Genomic DNA, 24,564 nt, shown 5'->3' with positions numbered 1-24,564 from the left:
TAAACTAGTGTCTGACCAGCCTGTCTAACAGATCCATATATCATCTCACCCTGCTTTGTAGCATGCAGATTTATTAGGGTGCTATTCATCCCAGAACTATTTATACAAACTGTTTAATATAGGTTGATGCCATCTGAACTTGGCATATGATGCAATAAGAAATACAGAGCCCCACCCATGAAGTGTTCTAGCCTAAAGCATCCAACATGTATCTAAACACATTTCTATATCTTAAGACCAATTTAAAGGAAATGCAGGCATAAAGAAACACATTAAACAGCAATGAAAATACACCATCTGATAAATCCAGAATGTGGATATTCTCTAGGACCGAAGAGTTAGTATTTCAAAAACATCAGTTGCTTGAATAAAAGGAGGAGGGTAACAGTAGAGTAAAAAGGAGGGGAGTAAAGGAGACTTCAATCTAAAGGCAGAAGAAGAAAGGAAATCATAAAGATCAAAGAGACATTAAATAAAACAGGTTAAAAAAATAGAAAAAAAAATCAATAAAACCAAAAGCTAGTTCTTTGAAAGGGTAAACAAAATTGATAAACCTTTGGCCAGAGTCACCACAAAGAAATGAGAGCAAACCCAAGTAACAAAATAAGAAATGAAAAAAATAAGGCAACGCAACCAATATGGTAGAAATACAAAAAAAAAAAAAATTCAAGGAACACTATGAAAACTTCTGTGTCAACAAATTTGACAATCTAAAACATAAGGACAAGTTTCTAGAAACATACAGCCTACCAAAACTGAATCAGGAAGAAATAGATAACTTGAACAGATTCATCATTAGAGGTGAAATAGAATCTGTAATTAAAAAAAAAAAAAACTCCCCACAAATAATAGACTTAAGAACATAACAACCAGATACTGTACATGGACCTTGTTTAGATTTTGATGGGAACAAATCAATTCTATAAAATATCTTTGAGATAAGAGGGTACATTTTTATCATTAATTTTGTTGGGTATGATAATGGCAAGGTAATTATGTTTTTTTTTAAATCTTAAAGTATGTATGAGTGAAATGGAACACAATCTGGGTTTTGGTTTTAAATAGTTCATCATAAAGATGTTGAGGAGGATGAATGAAACAAGAATGGCTAGACGCAGTTCATTGTTGGAACAGACCAATGAGTACGTATATTTCACTACTGATAGTTATGTTAATGCCTATTTTTCTCACGGTAGAGCGACTGCTGTCAAACCCACCTACACAAAGAAAATCAGTGGACTGAGCTACTTTCTTTAGCCTGGGTGACCGTTTGTCATGACACTGCCTGCTGCCCTGGTTCTGCTGAATTATTTTAATCCATAATGGTTCACCAGACTTACTCAAGAGATAGCCTAGGTCTGTTACCGGAATGCCAGGGAAACTTATATAAAGCTGAATGTTAAGATATAGATTCTGGTGACTTCCCTGGTGATCCAGAGGTTAAGAATTTGCCTTGCAATGCAGGGGATGTGGGTTCGATCCCTGGTCAGGATCCCGCCTGGCTGCTGAGCAACTAAGCCAGAGCACTCTAACTGGAGAAGCCTGGGCCTGGCAATGAAAGATCCAAAGAATGCAACAGAGATTCCACAAGCCACCGCTAAGACCGGACGCAGCCAATAAACAAATAAATGTTTGGGGGAAAGATACAGATTCTTTGGTGACTCAGGGAAGCAACTGTGAGGAAGCATGGTAAGATGAGTCATTGAGGGATGGGAGATGTGCTTTGTCGTTATGAATAGCATAGTAAACATCACTTCAGTCTTGGAGGAACTGGCCAAAGACTGGATGGCCCATAGACGGAGGACATCTCAGCACAGCCATCAGGCTCCCCACCCCAAGTTTAGTGGAAATTATCTATTATTAAGGAAACTGTTTATAGCGGTGTAGGCAGGTTTGGTGTGAATATTCTCACTGTAACCACCTTCAAGCTACTGATGTGATACCACTAAACACAAAGTTGGGAAGAGGGGTCTAGTAGCACTGCATAATATAGGATTTCCTCCACGCACACATGTAAATATCGCCTCAAGAGCCAAGATCATTGTAAACTGGTAGAATCATTCAGTTCAGTTCAGTCGCTCAGTCGTGTCCAACTCTTTGCAACCCCATGAATCGCAGCACGCCAGGCCTCCCTGTCCATCACCAACTTCTGGAGTTCACTCAGACTCGCGTGCATCGAGTCAGTGATGCCATCCAGCCATCTCATCCTCGGTCGTCCCCTTCTCCTCCTGCCCCCAATCCCTCCCAGCATCAAAGTCTTTTCCAATGAGTCAACTCTTCGCATGAGGTGGCCAAAGTACTGGAGTTTCAGCTTTATCATCATTCCTTCCAAAGAAATCCCAGGGCTGATCTCCTTTAGAATGGACTGGTTGGATCTCCTTGCAGTCCAAGGGACTCTCAAGAGTCTTTTCCAACACCACAGTTCAAAAGCATCAATTCTTCAGCGCTCAGCCTTCTTCACAGTCCAACTCTCACATCCATACATGACTACTGGAAAAACCATAGGCTTGACTAGACGGACCTATGTTGGCAAAGTAATGTCTCTGCTTTTGAATATGCTATCTAGGTAAAATCATTAGGGAGTCATGATTTTCAGTATTACTACCTTTGTTTTCTAATGCAGATTATTCCCTTATAGGTTTGTATAACTTACAGTTGAATAACTGCTGTTTAAACCCCAGCTTGCAGTATTTCAGCCAGCACACCACTGGTTTATAATGACCAGCGTGAAGTTTCCAAGAAGACGGGTAGACGTGGATGATGGATATGGAGGATTTTCAGAACAAACCTATGAAAACAGGATATTGGTGTTTCTTCTTATGAATGAACGATGTTTGTGCCAAAGTTTGCAATGAAAGGAGCGAGAAGCCATATGCCTGAGAACAGATCAGGGGGAAAAACATGAAATAAGAGAGTTTGAAGAAGCAACAATGCTTAGGAAAGCCCCCAGTGTGCTCTGAGTTATGGACCTGGTTTCAAATATTTGATGAATTGCTGATAAAGGAATTTTTATGAACATCCTAGAGCAGAGGCATATTTAAGGCAGCAAAAGGTAATGAACAAAAGGGGACAGTGTTTTCTAAGCTAAACAGATGATGAAACAAGACAGTGAATTGGAAAAGCATTTGATCACAGCTGTTTTCACACAGATCTGAGAGAGGTGAGGGATGTCTGGTCCAGGAGAACTGGCCAGGACCGCTGTTCTTAAGTCAATTAAGGAGCACAGAGTTTATATCCAAAGGAACGAGCTGGGTTTCAATGGCCACATACACATTCCAGTGGCATATTCACAAGGCAAATAGAGCATTTTTCACAGGCATGCATGCCCATGCACACACACAAGCACAAACCCACAGCTTTTTTAGGAAATTGAAGTGATGATCATTGGAATGTTTTTTCCCATCCTTGGAATCCGTCTATGGCTTCTCATTCCCTGGGAGCCCCCCAGGGTCCTCGTCTGGGAAAGGCATTGTCCCCACAGAGCTCAGCTGTCCCTAGCTCAGGAAGTCACTGGTTGGATGGGGTGATGGCTTTCACAGGATTCCTGATGAGTGGGGCGGGAGACAGAAGCCAGCTCATACTACTAAGAATAGAACACGAAACAAGTGTGTTCAGTGTTTTTACTGCAAGGACCCTTTTGATTCCTCTTCCCTCCTGTGTCTTGAAAGATGGTATAAGATTGCATGGATGAAGGAAAGCTCTGCTTTTTTTAAGTTATATGTCTACTGGTCCTTCCCTGAGTGTGATATGCATGGTCATAGCAAGTGATGCTTTTTATTAGATTCATGAACAGACATTTTGTTTTGTACCATCTTGTATTTATTTTAATATGCATTTGGAAAAAGGAGTTTGTTTTTTTTTAATGAGATAGTCACGTATAGTTTCTTTTTAAAAAATAAATTTGCTAAAGTAAGTAAAAAGTGGTAGTTCATTTAAAGAAATATATTAAATGATACTACATAGAGTATATGAATATGTCAGCAATTTGAGGGTGGGACTTGAGGAGACTCAAGTGGATATTTCACATGGATCAGCCCCTGGTACCCAGCATAGCCACTGTGACTGGAGGAGATGATTGGAGCAGAAAGAGCACCTCTAGTCATCTTAGTTGTATATGGACCTCGATCCCAAACAAATGTTTTCTTTTGAGTGCTTGGAAATACTGAAAGTCTTTAAAGTCTCTTTTGTCTGTCCTGTTAGCTTTATAGGACCTCTCAGATTACTGGGTGAATAGGGATATAAATGTATGAGTCTGATTATTTTCTTTTTCTATTTATTGAGGTATAGTTGCTTTACAGTATTGTATTCGTTTCTGCTGTACAATGAAGTGAATCATCTGTATTTACACATATATCCCCTCCCTCTTGGTCCTTCGTCTCCCTGCTCTCCTACACATCTAGGTCACCACCGAGCACTGAACTGAGCTCCCTGTTCTATACAGCAGGTTCCTACCAGCTGTCTATTTTACGCATGGTAGTATATACATGCCAGTCCTAGTTTCCCAATTCATCCCGCCCTGCCCCACCATATCTACACATCCATTCTCTGCTCCTGTGTCTCTCTATTCCTGCTCAGTAAATACGTTCGTCTGTACCATTTTTCTAGATTCCACAGATATGCCTTAACTTTTGATATTTGTTGTTCTCTTCACAAGTCTTATTATAATGAAAGAGCCAACATCAGTGTACTGTTCCTTTATGTACAGTATGTACCGGTTGCAAAATGCCATCCACTCATTTTATTAGTGGCAGAAGCTGGTTTGCATGCCTAGCAGGAAGCTTTCCCACCGCAGTGCCCAGAGTGATGTCGGTGGAGAGTAAACTGACCTGCCTGGCTGGATACAGTGGATGTTGATTGCTCTGCTTGTTTAGCGATATCATGATTTTGCTTCAGGAACACCATGTAGGGGCCAGGCCAGCGGTGGGCTGCTTCAGTGACTGCTGGCTTCCTTCGTCCCAGCCAGCCCCCTGAGGAAGCACATAGCAGACACCCTGAAGCAAGGTGGAACATTTGGACAGACATTTATCACAGAGAAATTTCGCTGACCTTCCTCTCCATCCATTCCATCCTCTGGGGAGGGGGCTCCATAGCATTGGGCGCAGATGAGTCTTTTTGAAAAATATTTATTTATTTGGGTGCTTCGGGTCTTAGCCGTGGCATGCAGGATCTATGTCGTGTCACCCGGGATCTTTCGTTGCAGTGCACAGAGTCTCTGGCTGTGGTGAGCGGGCTCTGGAGCGTGTGGGCTTCAGTAGTTGCTACAAGCAGACTCTCTAGTTGTGGCAGTTGGGCTTTTGGTTCTTCTGCAGCACATGGGATCTTAGTTCCCCAATCAGTCAGGGATTGAACCTGCATCCTCTGCATTGCAAGGCAGATTCTTAACCACTGGACCACCAGGGAAGTCCCCAGCTGAGTCTTTCCTCTGCATTACCTAGAGCTGGGCAAACCTTTCATTCTCTGATTTGGGGGAACCATTCATTACTGTCCCTTGCTGCACAGTTTCCTTCACCTGCCTGTTGGATAAGCATGCTGCTGATGACTACTCTGAGGTGCCAGCTGTAGATCCCCAAGGACACAAGAAATTTAAAAACTCTCTCCATGGCAGAGAAAGGTTAGCACCCCGAGTCTGCATCTTTTTTCAAGGTCTCTAAGGAAAGCATGAATGGAAGTTTCCAGCAATGAAGCATCCAGCCTGCCCTCCCTAGAAAACCAACTGGCTTCCTGGGTGGGTATCTAGTAATTCAGTCCTCACCTTGGGACAAGAACATGCCTGCTCAGTGTTAAGAGAGGTCATATAAATCAGTGGCTTTCAGCTAAGAATGTAGGGTTAACTACAGAAAATATTTGGCAATGTCTGGAGATATTTTTGGTTGTCACAACTGGGGAAGGATACTACTAGAATCTAGTGGGTAGAAGCAACTAAACATCCCACAGCACACAGAACACTCCCTTTCCCCAAAGGAAATAGTGTCTGTCCCAAACTATTAATAGGCCAAGTTTGAAAACACCAGATATCAGTGAATGAAGGAGGGGGCTTCAAGAGAGGGCTGTGATGAGCTGCTTTGAAGCACACTTGCTGACTTTTTACTGAGGACCACTGCCCATATCCACCCCATTTTCATTTGTCATCAGATTTCACATCCCAGACCCTCTGTTCTTGCACTTTCTATCCCAGCCTCACTGGGCTCATTGCTGCTCCTGCAGCATGGGCCTATACTCTTTTCTAAGCTATGTAACAAATCTCGACATATTTGGCAGCCTACAGTAGCATCCATTCATTAGCTCAGGGTACCATGGGTCAGAAGTCTCAGTAGGCCCAACTGAATTCTCAGCGCGGGTATCATGGGCTGAAGTCAGTGTACCAGCCAGGCTGGTCCTTGTCTGCAGGCCCCGGGGTTGATTCTGCTTCCAAGAACACTCACTTGGCTGAACTCACTTCTGGCGGCCTTAGGACTGGGGACCCTGTTTCCTTGCTGGCTGTCAATCAGGGGTTGCGTTTGGCCACCCTCATTCCTTGGCTCATGGCCCCTTCCATCTTCAAAGCCAGAAACAGCCACCAAATCTCTCATGTAGAATCTCTCTGACATCTCCATCTGCCACCCACTGGAGAAAACTCTGCTTTTAAAGTGTTGGTGTGATGAGATCAGTTCAGTTCAGTCTCTCAGTCGTGTCTGACTCTTTGTGATGCCATGGACTGCAGCATGCCAGGCTTCCCTGTCCATCACCAACTCCCAGAGTTTAACCAAACTCATGTCCATTGAGTCGATGAGGCCATCCAACCATCTCATCCTCTGCCATCCCCTTCTCTTCCCACCTTCAATCTTTCCCAGCATCAGAGTCTTTTCAAATGAGTCAGCTCTTCGCATCAGGTGGCCAAAGTTTTGGAGTTTCAGCTTCAACATCAGTCCTTCCAATGAACACCCAGGACTGTCTCCTTTAGGATGGACTGGTTGGATCTCCTTGCTGTCCAAGGGACTCTCAAGAGTCTTCTCCAACACCACAGTTCAAAAGCATCAATTCTTCAGTGCTCAGCTTTCTTTATAGTCCAACTCCCACATCCGTACATGACTACTGGAAAAACCATAGCTTTGGCCAGATGGACCTTTGTTCAAACCTCCCTAAACCTGGTTTAGGACTTCATGTTTTGGCTGTGCTGGATCACCCTTGGTGCTCCTGGGTGTTCTCTAGCTTTGAGTATCAGGTGTAGAGTGTGCAGGCTCAGTAGTTGCAGCAGCCAAGCTTAGATGCCCTGTGGCATGTGGGATCTTAGTTTTTCCGACCTAGGACCGAACCTGTGTCCCCTACGTTAGAAGGCGGATGCTCCCACTAGACCATGCAGGGAAGTCCTTGGTCTGGGACTCGAATTCCCAACCGCAAAAGCCCTTAATGGCAAGGTTAGGGCTTAAGTAACCAGGGACAAGAATTGTGGGCAGTATCTTTAGAGTTCTACCTACCACGGAACCTTTGCAATGAACTTTTCCTGCTGGAAATGACCATCCCTGGCCACTACCCTGTTGTCCACTTGATTCTCCCACACCATCTCCCAGTCTTTTCAGAGCAGTCTTCCCCAACCATCCTATTAAAAATTGCACCCCTTTATTTCCTCCCATATTCTCTCCCCAGCTTTATTTTTCCTTACAACTCTTGCCAGCATCTGACATGCTGTTTATTTTTGCTTATGTTTTGGTGTAAAGTCTGTCTCTCCCAACTGGGATGTGAGTTTTCCAAATGAAAAAAATGGGCTCATTGGATATTCCACACCAAGAACAGCAGTTAGTTCTTGTGACACATCCAGTGGTGCTTGTCAAATGAGTAAGCATCATAATGGGTTAAAAAGGAGAAATCCGGATTTTTATATAGAAGCTTTGGATTTTATTTCAGTGTTGGCCACTTGTGTTCATCTTCTGGGGCTGCACAGAAAAATGACCATGGACTGGGTAGCTTAAGTAACAGATGTGTTGTTTCAAAGTTCTAGAAACTGGAAGTCCGAAATCAAGGTAAAGGCAGGCTTGGTTCCTTCCTAAGTGTTCTGAGGGATCACCTATGCCAGGCTTCTGTCCTTGGGTTATGGATGACCATCCGCATTTTCACATGGCATTCTCTGTATTTTGTTGTTTAGTCGCTAAGTCATGTCTGACTCTGGGACCCCTTGGACTTTAGCCCACCAGGCTCCTCTGTCTACGGGATTCTCCAGGCAAGAATACTAGAGTGGATTGCCATTTCCTCCTCTAGGGGATCTTCCTTACCCAGAGATCAAACCTGGGTCTTTAGCTTGGCAGGCAGATTCTTTGCCACGAGCCACCTAGGAAGTCCCTCTCTCTGTATAGTGTCTGTTATAAATTCTCCCTTCTTATAAGGCACAATCATCTTGGATTAGTGTTCTTCCTAAGAACTATAACTGGATCACCTCTGTAAAGGCCATATCCCCCTGTAAGTTACATTCGAAGGTACTGGGGGTTACAATTTAACATATGAATTTGTAGGGAAAAGTACAGTTCAACCCATAATAGCAGCTATTTATATTTTTTCTTTTCTACCTACACTGAGGATCAGATTCAGCCCCTCCACAGTCTTATAGGGCCAGAGACCAACTGGAACCTTGCTCCCTCCCACAACCCCCACTCAAGACACACAGATGCTCACACATTCCAGGATCTATCGCGGCATCTTCTGGAAGTTCAGTGGCTTTGAGAAGCTTCTAGAGAGTGCTTTTCACATGGTAATTAGAGCTGACCCCGAGATGGATGGCTTGGAAGATGGAAATTAGGCTTCCTGTGTTCAAAAATTTGTACTGAACATTGATTTTCTTCAAGGAACATTTAATCATCCCTGTATTACACCTGAGTCGGGCACATTTTTGAATAGAGGAGGAAACGTTTAACTACTAGAAAATGTGATCATATAATAGCATCAATTATAAACATGTGGTATACATGAGCCAGCTCAGGTGCAGTCAGGCAGGACAAGAAGCACCACTAGGGCTGGTCCACACTTGAGTCTTGTGTTGATGCATCTCAGTATCCCAGTATCCAGCATGGTATCTGCTGGGAAAAGTTGGTCCTCAGTATTAACATGATAGATGAAAAGAACATGTCAGTGTTATTCAGAGCTGTCTCTGAAAATCTAAAATCATCTCCCCAACAACCAGCAGCAGCAGCCCTACACATTGGGGCGGGGGTGGGGGGCAGTGTCAGTGGACAACCAGTGAACTAAGGCCATCCCCTTGGGACAGATGATGAAAAAGAGCAAGGTCAACTGCATGACTTTCCTAAGGTCATGGAGCTCATCACAGCAGATGCAGGACCAGAAGCTGGGTTTCCTGCATCTGGTTCACTGCCTTCCCCTCCACACTGGATGCTGAAACAAAGGCTGCTCTCACATCACCATGGACCAAGGGCTCCAGCTCCTTCCCTAGAAACCAGGCATCCTCATGTCTTATCCTCTAATCCCACTGTTCTAACCCTGACTATCCTTGTAAAACTTCTCATCCTGGGTGGGACCCAAATTCCTGCAACTGCTAGTTTCTTGAAGTAAATAGGAACACCCATTGACCTCAGTAAAGAAAACACTTAATTAACAAGGTCGGGCCCTTTAAAACCTGTGCATTCCTCTCATCTCAGCAGCTCATCTCCCCACCCAAGTCAGAGATGAAACCAGCCTCTGCACCCGTCAACAAGAATCCTCCTATTTTCTTGAACCATGAAGTGGAAAGAACAATTTGTAGCTTCAGTGAAACCTCCAGTCTTGAGCAAAATTCAGATGCAGCAAAACCCAATTTCAAGCGAAGTCATATTTCATGAGGCAGTCCTTGTGGACAGTCGAGGTGGGAGGCATCCCTGCCTTAGGACAAAGGAGGGGCTTTTATGTGCTAATGTGTCTTTAATCTTTGTCACTTAAGCATAACTTGGTCTTCTCAGGGCCATGGTGGCAAGTATGTTTTAGCAAAATCATTTAGCAAATCATTTTAAAGTAAGACTTGGAAGAAGTTTCTAAAGAAAAAGTGCAGCTGCAGCTGATAAGCTCTTGCTGCTCTGTGTGTGATGCTAATTTGGGCACCCCAGGCCTGAAAGGTGGAGATGGGGTGTATCATCACTTCCCACCCTGCTGGTTCCCTTCTGGTAACCACCTTTGCTTGGCGACATCTCAGTTCAGTTCAGTTCAGTTGCTCAGTCGTGTCTTACTCTTTTCGATCCCATGAACTGCAGCACGCCAGGCCTCCCTGTCCATCACCAACTCCTGGAGTTTACTCAAACTCATGTCCATTGAGTTCATGATGCCATCCAACCATCTCATCTTCTGTTGTTCCCTACTCCTCCCACCTTCAATCTTTCCCAGCATCAGGGTCTTTTCAAATGAGTCAATTCTTCACATCAGGTGGCCAAAGTATTGGAGTTTCAGCTTCAACATCAGTCTTTCCAATGAATATTCAGGACTGATTTCCTTTAGGATGGACTGGTTGGATCTCCTTGCAGTCCACGGGCCCCTCAAGAGTCTTCTCCAACACCACAGTTCAAAAGCATCAATTCTTCAACATTCAGCTTTCTTTATAGTCCAACTCTCACATCCATACATGACTACTGAAAAAACCACAGCTTTGACTAGATGGACCTTTGTTGGCAAAGTAATGTCTCTGCTTTTTAATATGCTATCTAGGTTGGCCATAACTTCTCTTCCAAGGAGCAAGCATCTTGTAGTTTCACGGCTGCAGTCACCATCTGCAGTGATTTTGGAGCCCCCCAAAATAAAGTCTGACACTGTTTCCGCTGTTTCCCCATCTATTTGCCATGAAGTAATGGGACCAGATGCCATAATCTTAGCTTTCTGAATGTTGAGTTTTAAGCCGGCTTTATCACTCTCCTCTTTCACCTCCATCAAGAGCCTCTTTAGTTCTTCTTCGCTTTCTGCCATAACGGTGGTGTCATCTGCATATCTGAGGTTATTGATATCTCTCCTGGCAATCTTGATTCCAGCTTGTGCTTCATCCATTCCAGCATTTCTCATAATGTACTCTACATATACATTCAATAAGCAGGATGACAATATACAGCCTTGATGTATGCCTTTCCCAATTTGGAACCAGTCTGTTGTTCCATGTCCAATTCTAACTGTTGCTTCCTGACCTACATACAGATTTCTCAAGAGGCAGATCAGATGGTCTGGTATTCCCACCTTCTGAAGAATTTCAACAGTTTATTGTGATCCACACAGTCAAAGGCTTTGGCATAGTCAATAAAGCAAAAGTAGATATTTTTCTGGAACTCTCTCGCTTTTTTGGTGATCCAGTGGATGTCGGCAATTTTATCTCTGGTTCCTCTGCCTTTTCTAAGTGCAGCTTAAACATCTGGAAGTTTACGATTCACGTATTGTTGAAGCCCGGCTTGGAGAATTTTGAGCATTACTTTGCTAGCATGTGGGATGCGTGCAATCGTGCGGTAGTTTGAGCATTCTGTGGCATTGCCTTCCTTTTGGAATGAAAACTGACCTTTTCCAGTCCTTTGGCCACTGCTGAGTTTTCCAAATTTGCTGGCATATTGAGGGCAGCAGTTTCACAGCATCATCTTTCTGGATTTCAAATAGCTCCACTGGAATGCCATCACCTCCACTAGCTTTGTTCATAGTGATGCTTTCTTAGACCCACTTGACTTTACATTCCAGGATGTCTGGCTCTAGGTGAGTGATCACACCATCGTGATTATCTGAGTCATGAAGATCTTTTTTGTACAGTTCTTCTGTGTATTCTTGCCTCCTCTTCTTAATATCTTCTGCTTCTGTTAGGTCCATACCATTTCTGTCCTTTATCGAGCCCATCTTTGCATGAAATGTTCCCTTTGTATCTCTAATTTTCTTGAAGGGATCTCTAGTCTTTCCCATTCTATTTTTTTCCTCTATTTCTTTGCACTGATGACTGAGGAAGGCTTTCTCATCTCCTTGCTATTCTTTGGAACTCTGCATTCAAATAGGTATATCTTTTCTTTTCTCCTTTGCCTTTTGCTTCTGTTCTTTTCTTAGCTATTTGTAAGTCCTCCTCAGAAAACCATTTTGCCTTTTTGCATTTCTTTTTCTTGGGGATAGTCTTGATCCCTGCCTCCTATACAGTGTCACAAACCTCCGTCCATAGTTCTTCAGGCACTCTATCAGATCTAATCCCTTGAATCTATTTGTCACTTCCACTGTATAATGATAAGGAATTTGATTTAGGTCATACCTGAATGGACTAGTGGTTTTCCCTACTTTCTTCAAGTCTGAATTTGGCAATAAGGAGTTCATGATCTGAGCCACAGTCAGCTCCTGGTCTTGTTTTTGATAACTGTTTAGAGCTTCTCCATCTTTGGCTGCAGAGAGTGTAATCAATCTGATTTCAGTATTGACCATCTGATGATGTCCATGTGTAGAGTCTTCTCTTGTGTTGTTGGAAGAGGGTGTTTGCTATGACCAGTGTGTTTTCTTGGCAAAACTCTGTTAACCTTTGCCCTGCTTCATTTCGTACTCCAAGGCCAAATTTGCCTGTTATTCCAGGTGTTTCTTGACTTCCTACTTTTGCATTCCAGTCTCCTATAATGGAAAGATCATCTTTTTTGGGTGTTAGCTCTAGAAGGTCTTGTAGGTCTTCATAGAGCCATTCAATTTCAGCTTCTTCAACATTACTGGTCAGGGCATAGACTTGGATTACTGTGATATTGAATGGTTTGCTTTGGAAATGAACAGAGATCATTCTGTCATTTTTTGAGATTGCATCCAAGTACTGCACTTCAAACTTTTTTGTTGACTATGATGGCTACTCCATTTCTTCTAAGGGATTCTTGCCCACAGTAGTAGATAGAATGGTCATCTGAGTTAAATTCACTCATTCCAGTCCATTTTAGTTCGCTGAGTCCTAAAATGTCAACGTTCACTCTTGCCATCTCCTGTTTGACCACTTCCAAATTGCCTTGATTCATGGAGCTAACATTCCAGGTTCCTGTTCAATATTGTTCTTTACAGCATCAGACTTTACTTCCACCACCAGTCACATCCACACCTGGGTGTTGTTTTTGCTTTGGCTCCATCTCTTCATTCTTTCTGGAGCTAGTTCTCCACTGATCTCCAGTAGCATATTGGGCACCTACCGGCCTGGGTAGTTCATCTTTCAGTGTCCTGTCTTTTTGCCTTTTCCTACTGTTCATGGGTTCTCAAGGCAAGAATACTGAAGTAGTTTGCCATTTCCTTCACCAGTGGTCCACGTTTTGTCAGAACTCTCCACCATGACCCATCCATCTTGGGTGGCCCCACACAGTGTGGCTCATAGTTTCATTGAGTTAGACAAGGCTGTGGTCCATGTGATCAGATTGGTTAGCTTTCTGTGATTGTGGTTTTCAGTCTGTCTGCCCTCTGATGGAGATGGATGAAAGGCTTATAGAAGCTTCCTGATGGGGAGACTGACTGAGGGGGAAACTGGGTCTTGTTCTGATGGGTGGGCCCATGCTCAGTAAATCTTGCCTATCAGTTAATCACAGCAATGTATCTCCTCCAACTAGAAAGGTTAGCAGGGCAGGGCTGTGTGCATGTATAATTTTTTAAGCTATTCCTTTCATAAGATAACTTTGTATGTAATTTAAGAAATCAAATACTTCTGCAGAGTTTGTTGGTAAAAACTGTATCTAACATTCTCAAAGTGACAAAAATACAGGAAAAGAGAACAGATCAATGTCTGTGGGGGCTAAGTGGTGGGCGGGTATGACTATTAAGGAGTAACATTAAGGAGTGTTTTTATGATGGTGGAATTCTTCTGTGTTCTGGTTGCGGTGATGATTCCTTTAATCTACACATGTGATGTGATTTTATAGAACTACACCACTCCCCCAAAGATGCAGGTGACAGATGTAGAGAACAGGTTTGTGGTTGCCAAGGGGGATGGGAGTAGGGGAGGGATGCGTTGGGAGTTTAGGATTAGCAGATGCTAACTATCCTGCACAGAATGAGCAACAAGGTCCTACTGTATGGCACAGGGCACTCTATTCAGTATCCAGGGATAAACCATCATGGAAAGGAATGTGGAAAAGAATATATGCATATTTGTATATATATATAATACAAACTGAATCACTCTGCTATACAGCAGATATTAACACAACATTGTAAACCAACTATACTTCAATAAAATAATAGTTTTATAAAAGTGCACATGAATACAAGTGACATCTAAACGGGGTGTGAACGTAAATTCATAGCATAGTAGCAATGTCAGTTTCCTGGTTTTGAAAATGTACTCTGACCATGTATGAAAGCATTACAGGGGGAAGCTGGGGGAAGATGTATAAGAATTCTTTATACTTCTTGTTAATCTCAAACTATCAACCAATTTCAAAATTTTAAATTATTTTGAAAAATACTGCAGTAAGTTGTTCCCTTCCACAGCCTTTCTCCACATACAGAAGCAAAATTCCTACTTGTTTGGCATTTGTGGCCATACCACTAAGCAACATAAGGTTGATAATTCTTCATTTTTAAAAATTTATTTCATTAAAGTGTAGTTGATTTTCAGTGTTGTGTTACTTTCTGCTGTACAACAAAGTGATTCCGTTATACATATATATACAATCTTTTTCATATTCTTTTTCATTATGGTTTATCATAAGATGTTGAATAGAATTCCCTATGCTCTACAGTAAGACCTTGTTTTTTATCTCTCTTATATACACTAGTTTGCATCTGCTAATCCCAATCTCCCAAACCACCCCTCCCTCATTCATTTGTTTAGTTTTAGGCAATAGCTATAAAATATTTCACTATGAAGAATAAGAATCTATCTTTTCTCCCCATCTCTTCTGTGTCTCCATCTCTCTGATAATACAATCATATTTTATCTAGATTAATAATTTGTGTTTAAAATATTATAAGTACGTGTACTAATCACAGTAAAACCAAGTATTAAATAATGATGACTCTTCTGCATAATAATGGTGTAGTCCCAGAATTAAAAACTAATTTGGTTTTATTATTTCTTCATTTTCTGTTTATTATTTTTCTTCATAGTCCCCAACTCTTTGCTGATTATCTAAGTCTCCATTCAAATATTTTCACATCAACTTTATCAGGAAATTTGCAGTTTCCTGGAGACATCACAGACTGTTGTCCATGCTGGTGCTCAGTTATTATCCAGGACCTCTGTTCACCATGAACCTACTATGCATCTCTGTCATGTTTTTTTTTTAATTTCACTTCCTGGGTCTCACAATTTCTTTCTATATTTACCCCCTTGTTTGATGGAGCACATCCTTAAGTAGTTTTCTGAGCAAGGATGTAGGAAGTCAATTTTTGGAGAACTTGCATATCTGGAAATATTTTCTTCATCAGTAGGCTGGATATCAAATGGTAGGTTGGAAATCATTTCCCCTTTGATTTTTGAAGATTTAAAAAATTGTTCTTTCTCTAATTATGGCAAGTAGGGGGCTACACATTGTGGTGGCTTCCCTGTTGCAGAGATATCTTCTAGGAAGGACGGGCTTCAGTAGTTACGGCTCACAGGCTTAGTTGATCCGCAGCATGTGGGTTCTTCCCAGACCAGGGATCGAAGCCATATCCCCTGCATTGGCAGGTGGATTCTTAACCACTGGGCCACCAGGGAAGTCCTGAAGGTATTTTTGATCACCTTGTAGTTCCCAGAGTGACTGTGGTGAATCTTGTATCCATTCTGATCCCCGATCCTTTCTCGGTCTGGAGGACTACAGAATTCACCTATCTGTATTCAGTGTCCTGAGCTGTATCAGTCCTCTGTCTTGGGTTCATCACCCAGTGAGGCCTTCCAATTTGGACACTTCTATCCTTTCATTTGGGTAAATTTCTTTAAATTACTATATTGGTGATTCCTGCTCTCCCTTTTGTGTGTTTTTATATTGTTCAGATGTTGAACCTCAAAGTAATTCTCTTCCATTTCTTTTTTTTTTTCTACTTCCTAAAACATATGTCTTCAACTCTATCCATCAACCATTCCACTGACTTTCCATTTCTGTGTGTGTTAGTCGCTCAGTCGTGTTCGACTCTGTGCAACCTCACAGACTGTAGCCCACCAGGCCCCTCTGCCCATGGGATTCTCCAGGCAAGAATACTGGAGTAGGTTGCCATTTCCTTCTCCAATTCTGCTATTATATTTTTTAATTTCCAAGGGCTCATTTCTTTCCCCTTTTGCTTTTACTAGATAGCTGTCTGTTTTTGTTTCATGACTGCAGTATCTTCTCTGATGGCTCTGTGAATGTGAACGACTGTGTATTTTATTAATTTTGGTCTTTCCTGCATAGGCTATATTTTCTACAGATTTCTTTTGCTTTTTTTTTTTTTTTTTTTACTTTGTTCCCTGTGTCATGTATAAACTTTTCTCAGAGTCCTAAGCTTCTTGATTCTTGTTTGCTCATGTCAAGAAAAAATGAGGGCCTAAAAGTCCATTAGAGGCTCTGAGTCCGTGAGTGGAACTTGCTGACTACAAGCTTTGCTGAAAGGCAACCTGGCTGGCTGGCTGGAGAGGCTGCAGGACCAGTACCTGATGATCTAGAATATGGTATTTTCCCTAGAGGGTGAAGGTCCAGCTCTGGGGACAGAGTCCCAGGAATCTCCGTGTTCAGTGTGCGTTGCGTCGCATGACTCCGCACGTGCTTTGGGGCATGGTAACCCGAGTCTCGGGTCTTCGTGGTCCCTCAGGCCTGATGGGAAGTCTGGCAGTCACCCCGAGACGGAAGGGCATTAGTATCTGGCTGCTTCATAAACATGCTTTTAGCTAATCCTCCATATTAGCCCTCATAGACTCCCACTTTTAGTGGTCCCACTGAGACGGGGAGATTTCATGGTCTAAACTCTTATCGGTTCTTAGCTACTCTTGCCAACAGCTCACAACTTAGTTTGGAAGTTCAGCTGACAATTTCACCCCTTTGGACATCAGCGTTCAGGTCTCCAGGTCGTTTACGTTTGCTGCGTCTCTCCTCCTCATCTTCGTGGGCCTTTAAAAATAGTCCCCTCATACTTCCCTGGTGGTCCACTGGGTAAGAATCTGCCTGCCAATGCAGGGGACATGAGTTCGATCCTTGGTCTGGAAAGATCACACAGGCCATGGGGCAGTCGAGCCTGTGTGCCGACTACTGAAACTCACGTGTCCTGGAGCCCATGCTCCACAACAAGAGAAGCCACTGCAACGAGTAGCCCCCACACAACTAGAGAGTAGCCCCCTCACTGCAACCAGAGAAAGCCCGAATGCAGCAATGAGGACTCAGTGCCACCAAAAATAAACAAGATAAAATTTAAAAAAATTAATTACAATAAAAATAGTCCCCTCGACTTCCCTTTAAATGGAATTTGGGAAGAAAGGAGAAGTCGGTATTTCTGTTCAATCTGCTACTTTTCTCACCAGTTTATTGATGGGAAGACTGAGGTTCAGAAAGGCTAAGAGATGTGGCCAAAACAACAATTCTAAGAGAAGAACTTTGCCTTTTTAAAAAGTCCATGGATAGTGTATTCAGCTGAGCTTATTTCCAGAGGAGACCTGGCAGGTCACGTGAAGCAGGTCGGGGACCTCCCTGGAGTGATACAACAATAACGTTTATTAAGTGCTTGTTGTATACCCGGCACTGTTCTGATTTCTTTATATGTGTTATTAATAATACATTTCATCATCGCAACAGCTTTATAGCATAGGTTACTATTAACATATCCATTTACAGAGGAAGGAAGGAAGACAGAAGAGTTTATTGTTTACCCAAAGCCACACTGGACAAAGTGGAGAAAGCAGCGTGTACACCTCCACCAGGGTTTCTGAACTTGGGCACGTTGGGCACTTGGAACTTGTTAACTCGTGTTGGGGGACATGTTCTGTGCCTTGGGAGGCTCTTTTAGCTGCTCCCCAGATGCCAGCCCTACCCCCATAGTTGAGACAGCCAGAAATGGCTCCAGACATCAGCACGTGGTCCCTGCAGGACACAGCCGACCCTGATTGAGAATGGCCAGCCTGTGCAGATGTCCTTTTCTCCTGACCCCTTGGCTGTGCTACTCTTTGGTTTGGGGGTCTGTTGGGGGGCCCTCTTCCTTCATCAGATCTGAACAGCAAATTCCACGATTCCTGGGTCTGTGGGTAGATCCCCTCCCACTCCAATCACCAATCCTCATCCTACCCCTCTGGGGCCCCTTGTCTGTCTGTGCCACTGGATATGAAAAAAAAAGAAGAAAAATGAAAAGGCAGGGCGCTCAGCTGAGCGGAGCATGAGCGCATTTGGAAAGGCCGGGTCATTGATCTCTCGATTCTCTCTCTCTTGTCTTCATCCCCGCAGAGCCAAGGTGAAGAAAGGGGTGAACATCCTGAGCACGCGGACCAGTGAGCCTCGGCAGTGGGACGTCAAGCAGGAGATGGGGAACGGAGGCAAACACGCCACCACCGCCGTAGTGTGCCAGCGACTGGCGCCAGGCATGCGCAACAGGTAAGTGGGAGGGGCTCCCTCTCGATCGGCGACCCAGGCTTCCAAGACCCGGTCTCTGCCTAAGAGTCCTGCCTTGGACTCAAGTTAACCAATGCTTAGCAGAGCTGTCACTCCTTGGTTTGGCGATCTGGAGACACTTAACATCACCAGCAGGACCTTTTGGCATCTCCGGTAGGAAGGGCAGGGCCCTGATTCCCAGGGTCTCTCCTCTTCCGGTTTTGAAACAGAGATTAGTTTGCAAGGTCTAGTCTGCTTTGCAGGCTTATTCATTCTCCTCATCTACACTCATGTCCTGGAGGCTGTGTCATCCCCGGTTGCCCTTGCTTATCAGAGGCTGCTTTCTTTACAACGGTTCGCCCTTTGTGCAAACGGTGTGATTCTGTGATTTATACTAAAAAATACATATTTGGTCTTCGTGCCTGTTCCTGGCACAGAGCTCTGAAAACCCTTGGACTTTACCAGGATGAGTGCATCAAGGTGTGTCTTGTTTATGTCAATAAGGTGACTTTTGGAAAGGCTCCTAGTTCACCTTAAGATGCAAGCTGGTTGCCAGGGGAACCAAGGCTGTGATTAGACGGCTGGAGTATTCAGTCCCACCTCCTGGCCTCCTGGGTGGAGAGGGGAACTGAAGACAGAGTTCAGTAACCAGTGGCCAATATGAGTTAATCAATGGTGCTCATGGAATGAAGCCTCTTTAAAAACAAAACAAAAAGACTGAGTTTGGAGAGCTTCCGGGGTGGTGATCAGGTGGAGACCTAGGGACAGTAGCGCCTGGAGAGAGCCTGGAAACACCCCTTTCCCCATACCTCACCTTGTGCGTGTCTTTCATCTGGCTATTTCTGAGTTATAGACTTTCATAATAACCGGTATTTTAGTAAGCGAGTGTTTCTCTCAGTTCTGTGAGCCACTCTAGCTAATTAATGGAACCCGAGGAGGGGGTCATAGGATCCTTTGATCTATAATCGATCGGTCAGAAGCATAGGTGACAAGTTGAGCTTGCAGTTGGCATCTGAAGGTGGGGGCGGTCTCATGGAACTGAGCCCTCAACCTTTGGGATCAGACACTATCTGTTGGTAGAGAGTGTCAGAATTGAGTTGAATTGTAGGACAGCCAGCTGGTCAGAGAATTGCGTAGTGGTGGTGGAAAAAAAGACACGCAGCAGAACTGGTGTCAGGATCATAAAGGATTAGACTTAGTCTTCAGTGAGGAGGAATATAAAGATGAAAGGTGACTCTCAGTGGCAACAGTGCATAAAGGATGCTCTGTGAGCTTCTAGATAGACATCCTGGATTATTATTTAACATAATTGCTTTCCCTGTATAAAATCAACAGTTACTCATCTGAGAGTATTTGTGAAAATAGTTAGACAAGAAAGAAACTAAAATAATATATCAGTATCTCTTCTACCTAGGGACTTCCCAGGTGGCGCTAATGGTGATGAACCGACCTGCTAATGCAGGAGACGTAAGAGACGTGGGTTCGATCCCATGCCTTGATTGGGAAGATCCCCTGGAGGAGGCTTGGCAACCCACTTCAGTATTCTTACCTGGAGAGTTCTACAGAGGAGCCTGGTGGTCTATAGTCCATAGGGTCGTGTAGAGTCAGACACAACTGAAGTGATTTAATATGCACACACGCCTCCCTTCTACCTAAGGATAATCCGCTGCTAATATGTTGGTTCATTTTCTTCCCACATCTTATACTTAGATAACATTTGTGTATGATAAATATGTAGTAGATTTATTTTTTAAACAAATCTGGTATCATAGTATATATCCTGTTGCTTAATATCTTAAACATCTCATATATATGTATACACACACACACACATACACACACACACACACAGATTGTATGTGCTCAGTCACTCAGTAGTATCCAACTCTGCACCCCATGGACCGTAGCCTGCCTCTGTCCGTGGGATTCTCCAGGCAAAAATACTAGAGTGGGTTGCCATGCCCTTCTTCAGGGAATATTCCCGACCCAGAAATCAAACTTGCGTCTCTTGCATCTCCTGCATCAGCAGGTGAATTCTTTACCATCAAAGCCACCATGGCCAATACGCATGTACGTATATATAAATACATAGTCGACTTGTCCATTTCTCTTTTGCTTAAGGTGGCTTCTTAGAATCAAAAAGTTTGATTGTTTTTTAGGGCTCTTGATACAGTCTGTCAGCATGTTTTCTTGACAGGATTAACTATATATATATTGCCCATGCCATGCAACATGTGGGATCTTTGTCCCCAACCAGGGATCAAACCCCTGCCCCCTTGCATTGGAAGACTAGAATCTTAATCACTGGACCACCAGGGAAGTCCCTAAATTTCAGTTATATTGATAACATCTTCCTTTGACATTAATTATATCCTCAAAAAACTTTTAGGATTCCATCACATAGATTTCAGAAAAGGCAATGGCACCCCACTCCAGTACTCTTGCCTGGAGTATCCCAGGGACGAGGGAGCCTGGTGGGCTGCCGTCTATGGGGTCGCACAGAGTCGGACACGACTGAAGTGACTTAGCATGTGTGTGTGCAAACTACCTTCTACAGGCAGGAGGCAACTTGTCCACTTTTGTTTTGCTTAAGGTGGCTCCTTAGGCTCAAAAAGTTTGATCATTTCTTAGTGATGCAGTCTGTCAACATCTTTTCTTGAAGGGATTAGCACCATAGGAAGAAATATCCAGTTCCATTATTGGACATAGTTTCTTCAGTGAATACTTCAAGGCTGCCAAGAAAAACTCTGCAAATGCTCCACTTCATTGAGAAACACCCAGTTCTTTTACCTTTAAAACCTCTTCCTCCATCCTGCCTTCAGTGTGCAGCCAGAAAATACATCTGGTGTCCTGAACAGCTTACTAGATCAAACACCAGCCTTCACCACCACGCTCCCAAGAAAGATTCTTAGTACATCTGGGGGTGAGGGTCGGGTGTCCAAATGTCTCAACTTGTGAAAACGTGGCCAGAAGGAGATGTGTGCATGAGTCCCTTGCTCTAAGCAGGAGATCAGAAATTGAATTAAATCTCCTGAATCAAATGCACATAAAATCTAATTAACCCCACAAGATTAGCGTTGATTATGCAGATTAAAGGGAATGTGTTCCTTAACAGGCAGTGGATTTATGTATGTAAATAGCTCTTTTTTAAAAAAAAAAAAGTTTATTTTCATTTATTTATTTGCTTATGGCTGTGCTGGGTCTTCTTTGCTGCACTCAGGCTTTCTTTAGTTGCAGCAAGTGGAGGCTACTCTCTAGTTGCAGTGTCCAGGCTTCTCATTGCGGTGGCTTCTCTTGTTGTGGAGGACAAAGCTCTAGAGCACAGGCTCGGTAGTTGTGGCACGCAGGCTTAGCTGTCCTGCAGCATGTGGAGTCTTCCCAGACCAGGATTAAACCCATGGCCCTTGCATTGGCAGGAGGAATCTTTACCTCTTTGCCACCTGGGGAACTGTGAGGATATCTCACTAAGCTATAATCACAGTGCTGGTCAGGCTTGGCTGGTCTCATCTGAAGGCTCAAGAATCCACTCCCTAGTTCATGTGGCTGTTGGCACGATTCAGGTTCAGGGATTGCTGGACAGAGGACATCAGTGTCTTGTTCCTTACTGGGCATCCCTCTCCATCGTGGAATGACGCAGGGAGAAAGAACATGCCAGCAAATGGAAGTCATAGTATTTTATAACCTAATCCTGCAAGTGACATATTGGTTGCATCTAATTTCATTAGTGATCCGGGCTCCACTCAAGGGGAGATAATGACCAAGGGGAGGGTGGATGAGTACCAGGAGATGGGGATGACTGGGAGTCATTTCACACTGCCTGCCTCACCTCAAATACTCTGCAAATTGGAGAGGACTTGTCAGTGAACTCTCCCGGGGCAGAAGGAAATAATTGAATATGCAGAGATAAAGCATGATGGCATTCCAGGCACAGGAGGAAGATGGCAAATGTTTAGACGTGTGAGGATGAGTGATGGTCCTGGGCTGGAAGTAACACCATAAGGAGTTTCAGGGATTAGTCTGGAAAGGTAAGCTTGGCCCTCTCATGGCGGGATGTGAATTACAGACCCATGGTTTAACCTCTCATTTTCTCAGTAGTTTATCTCCTACCCTAATCTTCCAATTGATTTACTCTTTCAATTCGACTTAAGCTAGTTGATTAAAAGGGAAATTTTATGGTTCTGCCTGTATTAGTGAGAGTTCTTAAATGCTCCTAAAATGATGATCCTGACTTATTTCAGCAGAAGAGGGATTTATTCAAAGGATATTGCAGGGAAGGCTGTAGAATCAGCTTAGAAAACGGTCAACACCAGCGGAATCTTAGCAATAGCCAAAAACTTGTCCCAAATTGTACTTTATCATGTATCACTTAGACCACTACACAAGAGTTTTCTCTTTTATAGTATTTATTTTCACTTATTTATTCATTTTGCTGTGCCGGGTCTTAGTTGTGGCACACAGGATCTTTAATTGCAGCATGCAGGATCTAGTTCCCTTACCAGGGATTGAACCCAGGCCCACTGCATTGGAAGCTTGGAGTCTTAACCACTGAACCACCAGGTAAGTCCCAAGAGTTTTCTTTAAATCGTCTATTTATTGCTCTGGTTTTTAAAAGTTTCTCTTTATTCTTAGTAATAATGACCTTGAAATTGTATACTTAAGTTTCTAATATGCATTACAATAAGTACAAAACTATAAGAATTGTTTAAAGTCATTTCCTTGGTGATTAGAACAGGGGCATAATTTATGCATATGCTTATCATAATAGGAAATTTGGCCAATGAGTCACCCAATGTGGTGGTCACTGCCCTGTTCAGGTTCCTCTTGAAACCTTTACACTGCCTCTCTGCACCTATGTGACTGTATTAGTCAGCTAGAGTTGCTGTAACAAACTGGGTATTACAGCACAAACTGTTACACCACAAACTGGGTGGCTTATTCAGCACACACTCATCCTTTCACCATTCTAGAGACCAAAAGTCCAAGATCAAGGTGCTGTTAATGTTGGTTTCTGGCGAGCCCTCTCTTCCTGACCTTCTTGCCTTGTCCTTACATGGTCTTTCCACTGCGTGTCCATCTGGAAAGAGAGAGAGCTCAGATGTCGCTTTCTCTTCTTGTTGGGACACTAGTCTGGTCAGATTGGGACCCCATCCTTATAACTCCATGTAGCCTTAATTATATGTATCTTTCAAGGTTTGTTAAACAAGGAGCTGATATATTTCAGATTTCCCAATAACATTTGATACAGTGTGAGTTCTACATCTGAAGAGTGTCCAGAATTTTTCCCCTCTGCCTCGTTTTGTTTCTTTGTGGCAAAATATACATAACATAAAATTTGCTGCTTTAGCCATTTTAAGAGTAGAGTTCTGTGATGTTAAGTGCATCACATTTTTGTGCAATTGTTACCACTGTCCAGCTCTAGAACTTTTCCATTTTTCCAAACTGAAACTCTGTGCCCATTAAACAAATCATTCCCCACTGCCTCTTCCCCCCAACCGTGGCAACCCTTGTTCTACTTTGACTCTCTGAATTTGACTATTCTAGATGCTTCATATAGGTGGAATCATAATATTTGTCCTTGTGTGCTGGGTTATTTCATTTAGCATAATCTCTTTAAGGTTCATCCATATTACAGAAGGGGTCAAATTATCTTCCTTTTTAAGGCTGAATACTATTCCACTGTATGATGCTGCTGAATCGTTTCAGTCGTGTCCGACTCTGTGCAACCCCATAGACGGCAGCCCACCAGGCTCCCCCGTCCCAGGGATCCTCCAGGGAAGAACACGGGAGTGGGTTGCCATTTCCTTCTCCAATGCATGACAGTGAAAAGTGAAAGTGAAGTCGCTCAGTTGTGTCTGACTCCTAGCAACCCCGTGGACTGCAGCCCACCAGGCTCCTCCGTCCATGGGATTTTCCAGGCAAGAGTACTGGAGTGGGGTGCCATTGCCTTCTCCACATAGAATGATATATGTGTACATATCGTTGATTCACTTCATTTTACAGCAGAAGCTAACACAACATTGTAAAGCAACTCTGTGCATGCATGCTAAATAGCTTCAGCCGTGTCTGACTCTTCGTGACCCTATGGACAGTAGGCTGCCAGGCTCCTCTGTCCATGGAGCTCCCCAAGCCAGAA

The 24,564-nt window shown here is 43.4% G+C and overlaps 1 protein-coding gene across 1 annotated transcript in view; it reads left to right on the top strand.

Annotated features, from left to right (window-relative positions):
- Positions 1-24,564, top strand: part of TMEM132C (transmembrane protein 132C) — a 447,599-nt gene that overhangs the window by 262,924 nt on the left and 160,111 nt on the right. Inside the window, exon 3 of the mRNA XM_042234506.2 lies at positions 18,288-18,434. Coding sequence (XP_042090440.1) covers positions 18,288-18,434 — 147 coding nt within the window. The remainder of the gene's footprint in view (positions 1-18,287; positions 18,435-24,564) is intronic.

The sequence above is a fragment of the Ovis aries genome, chromosome 17, assembly GCF_016772045.2.
Source record: "Ovis aries strain OAR_USU_Benz2616 breed Rambouillet chromosome 17, ARS-UI_Ramb_v3.0, whole genome shotgun sequence".
Classification (NCBI taxonomy): Eukaryota; Metazoa; Chordata; class Mammalia; order Artiodactyla; family Bovidae; genus Ovis; species Ovis aries.
This window is presented reverse-complemented; position numbering and strand designations above follow the sequence as displayed.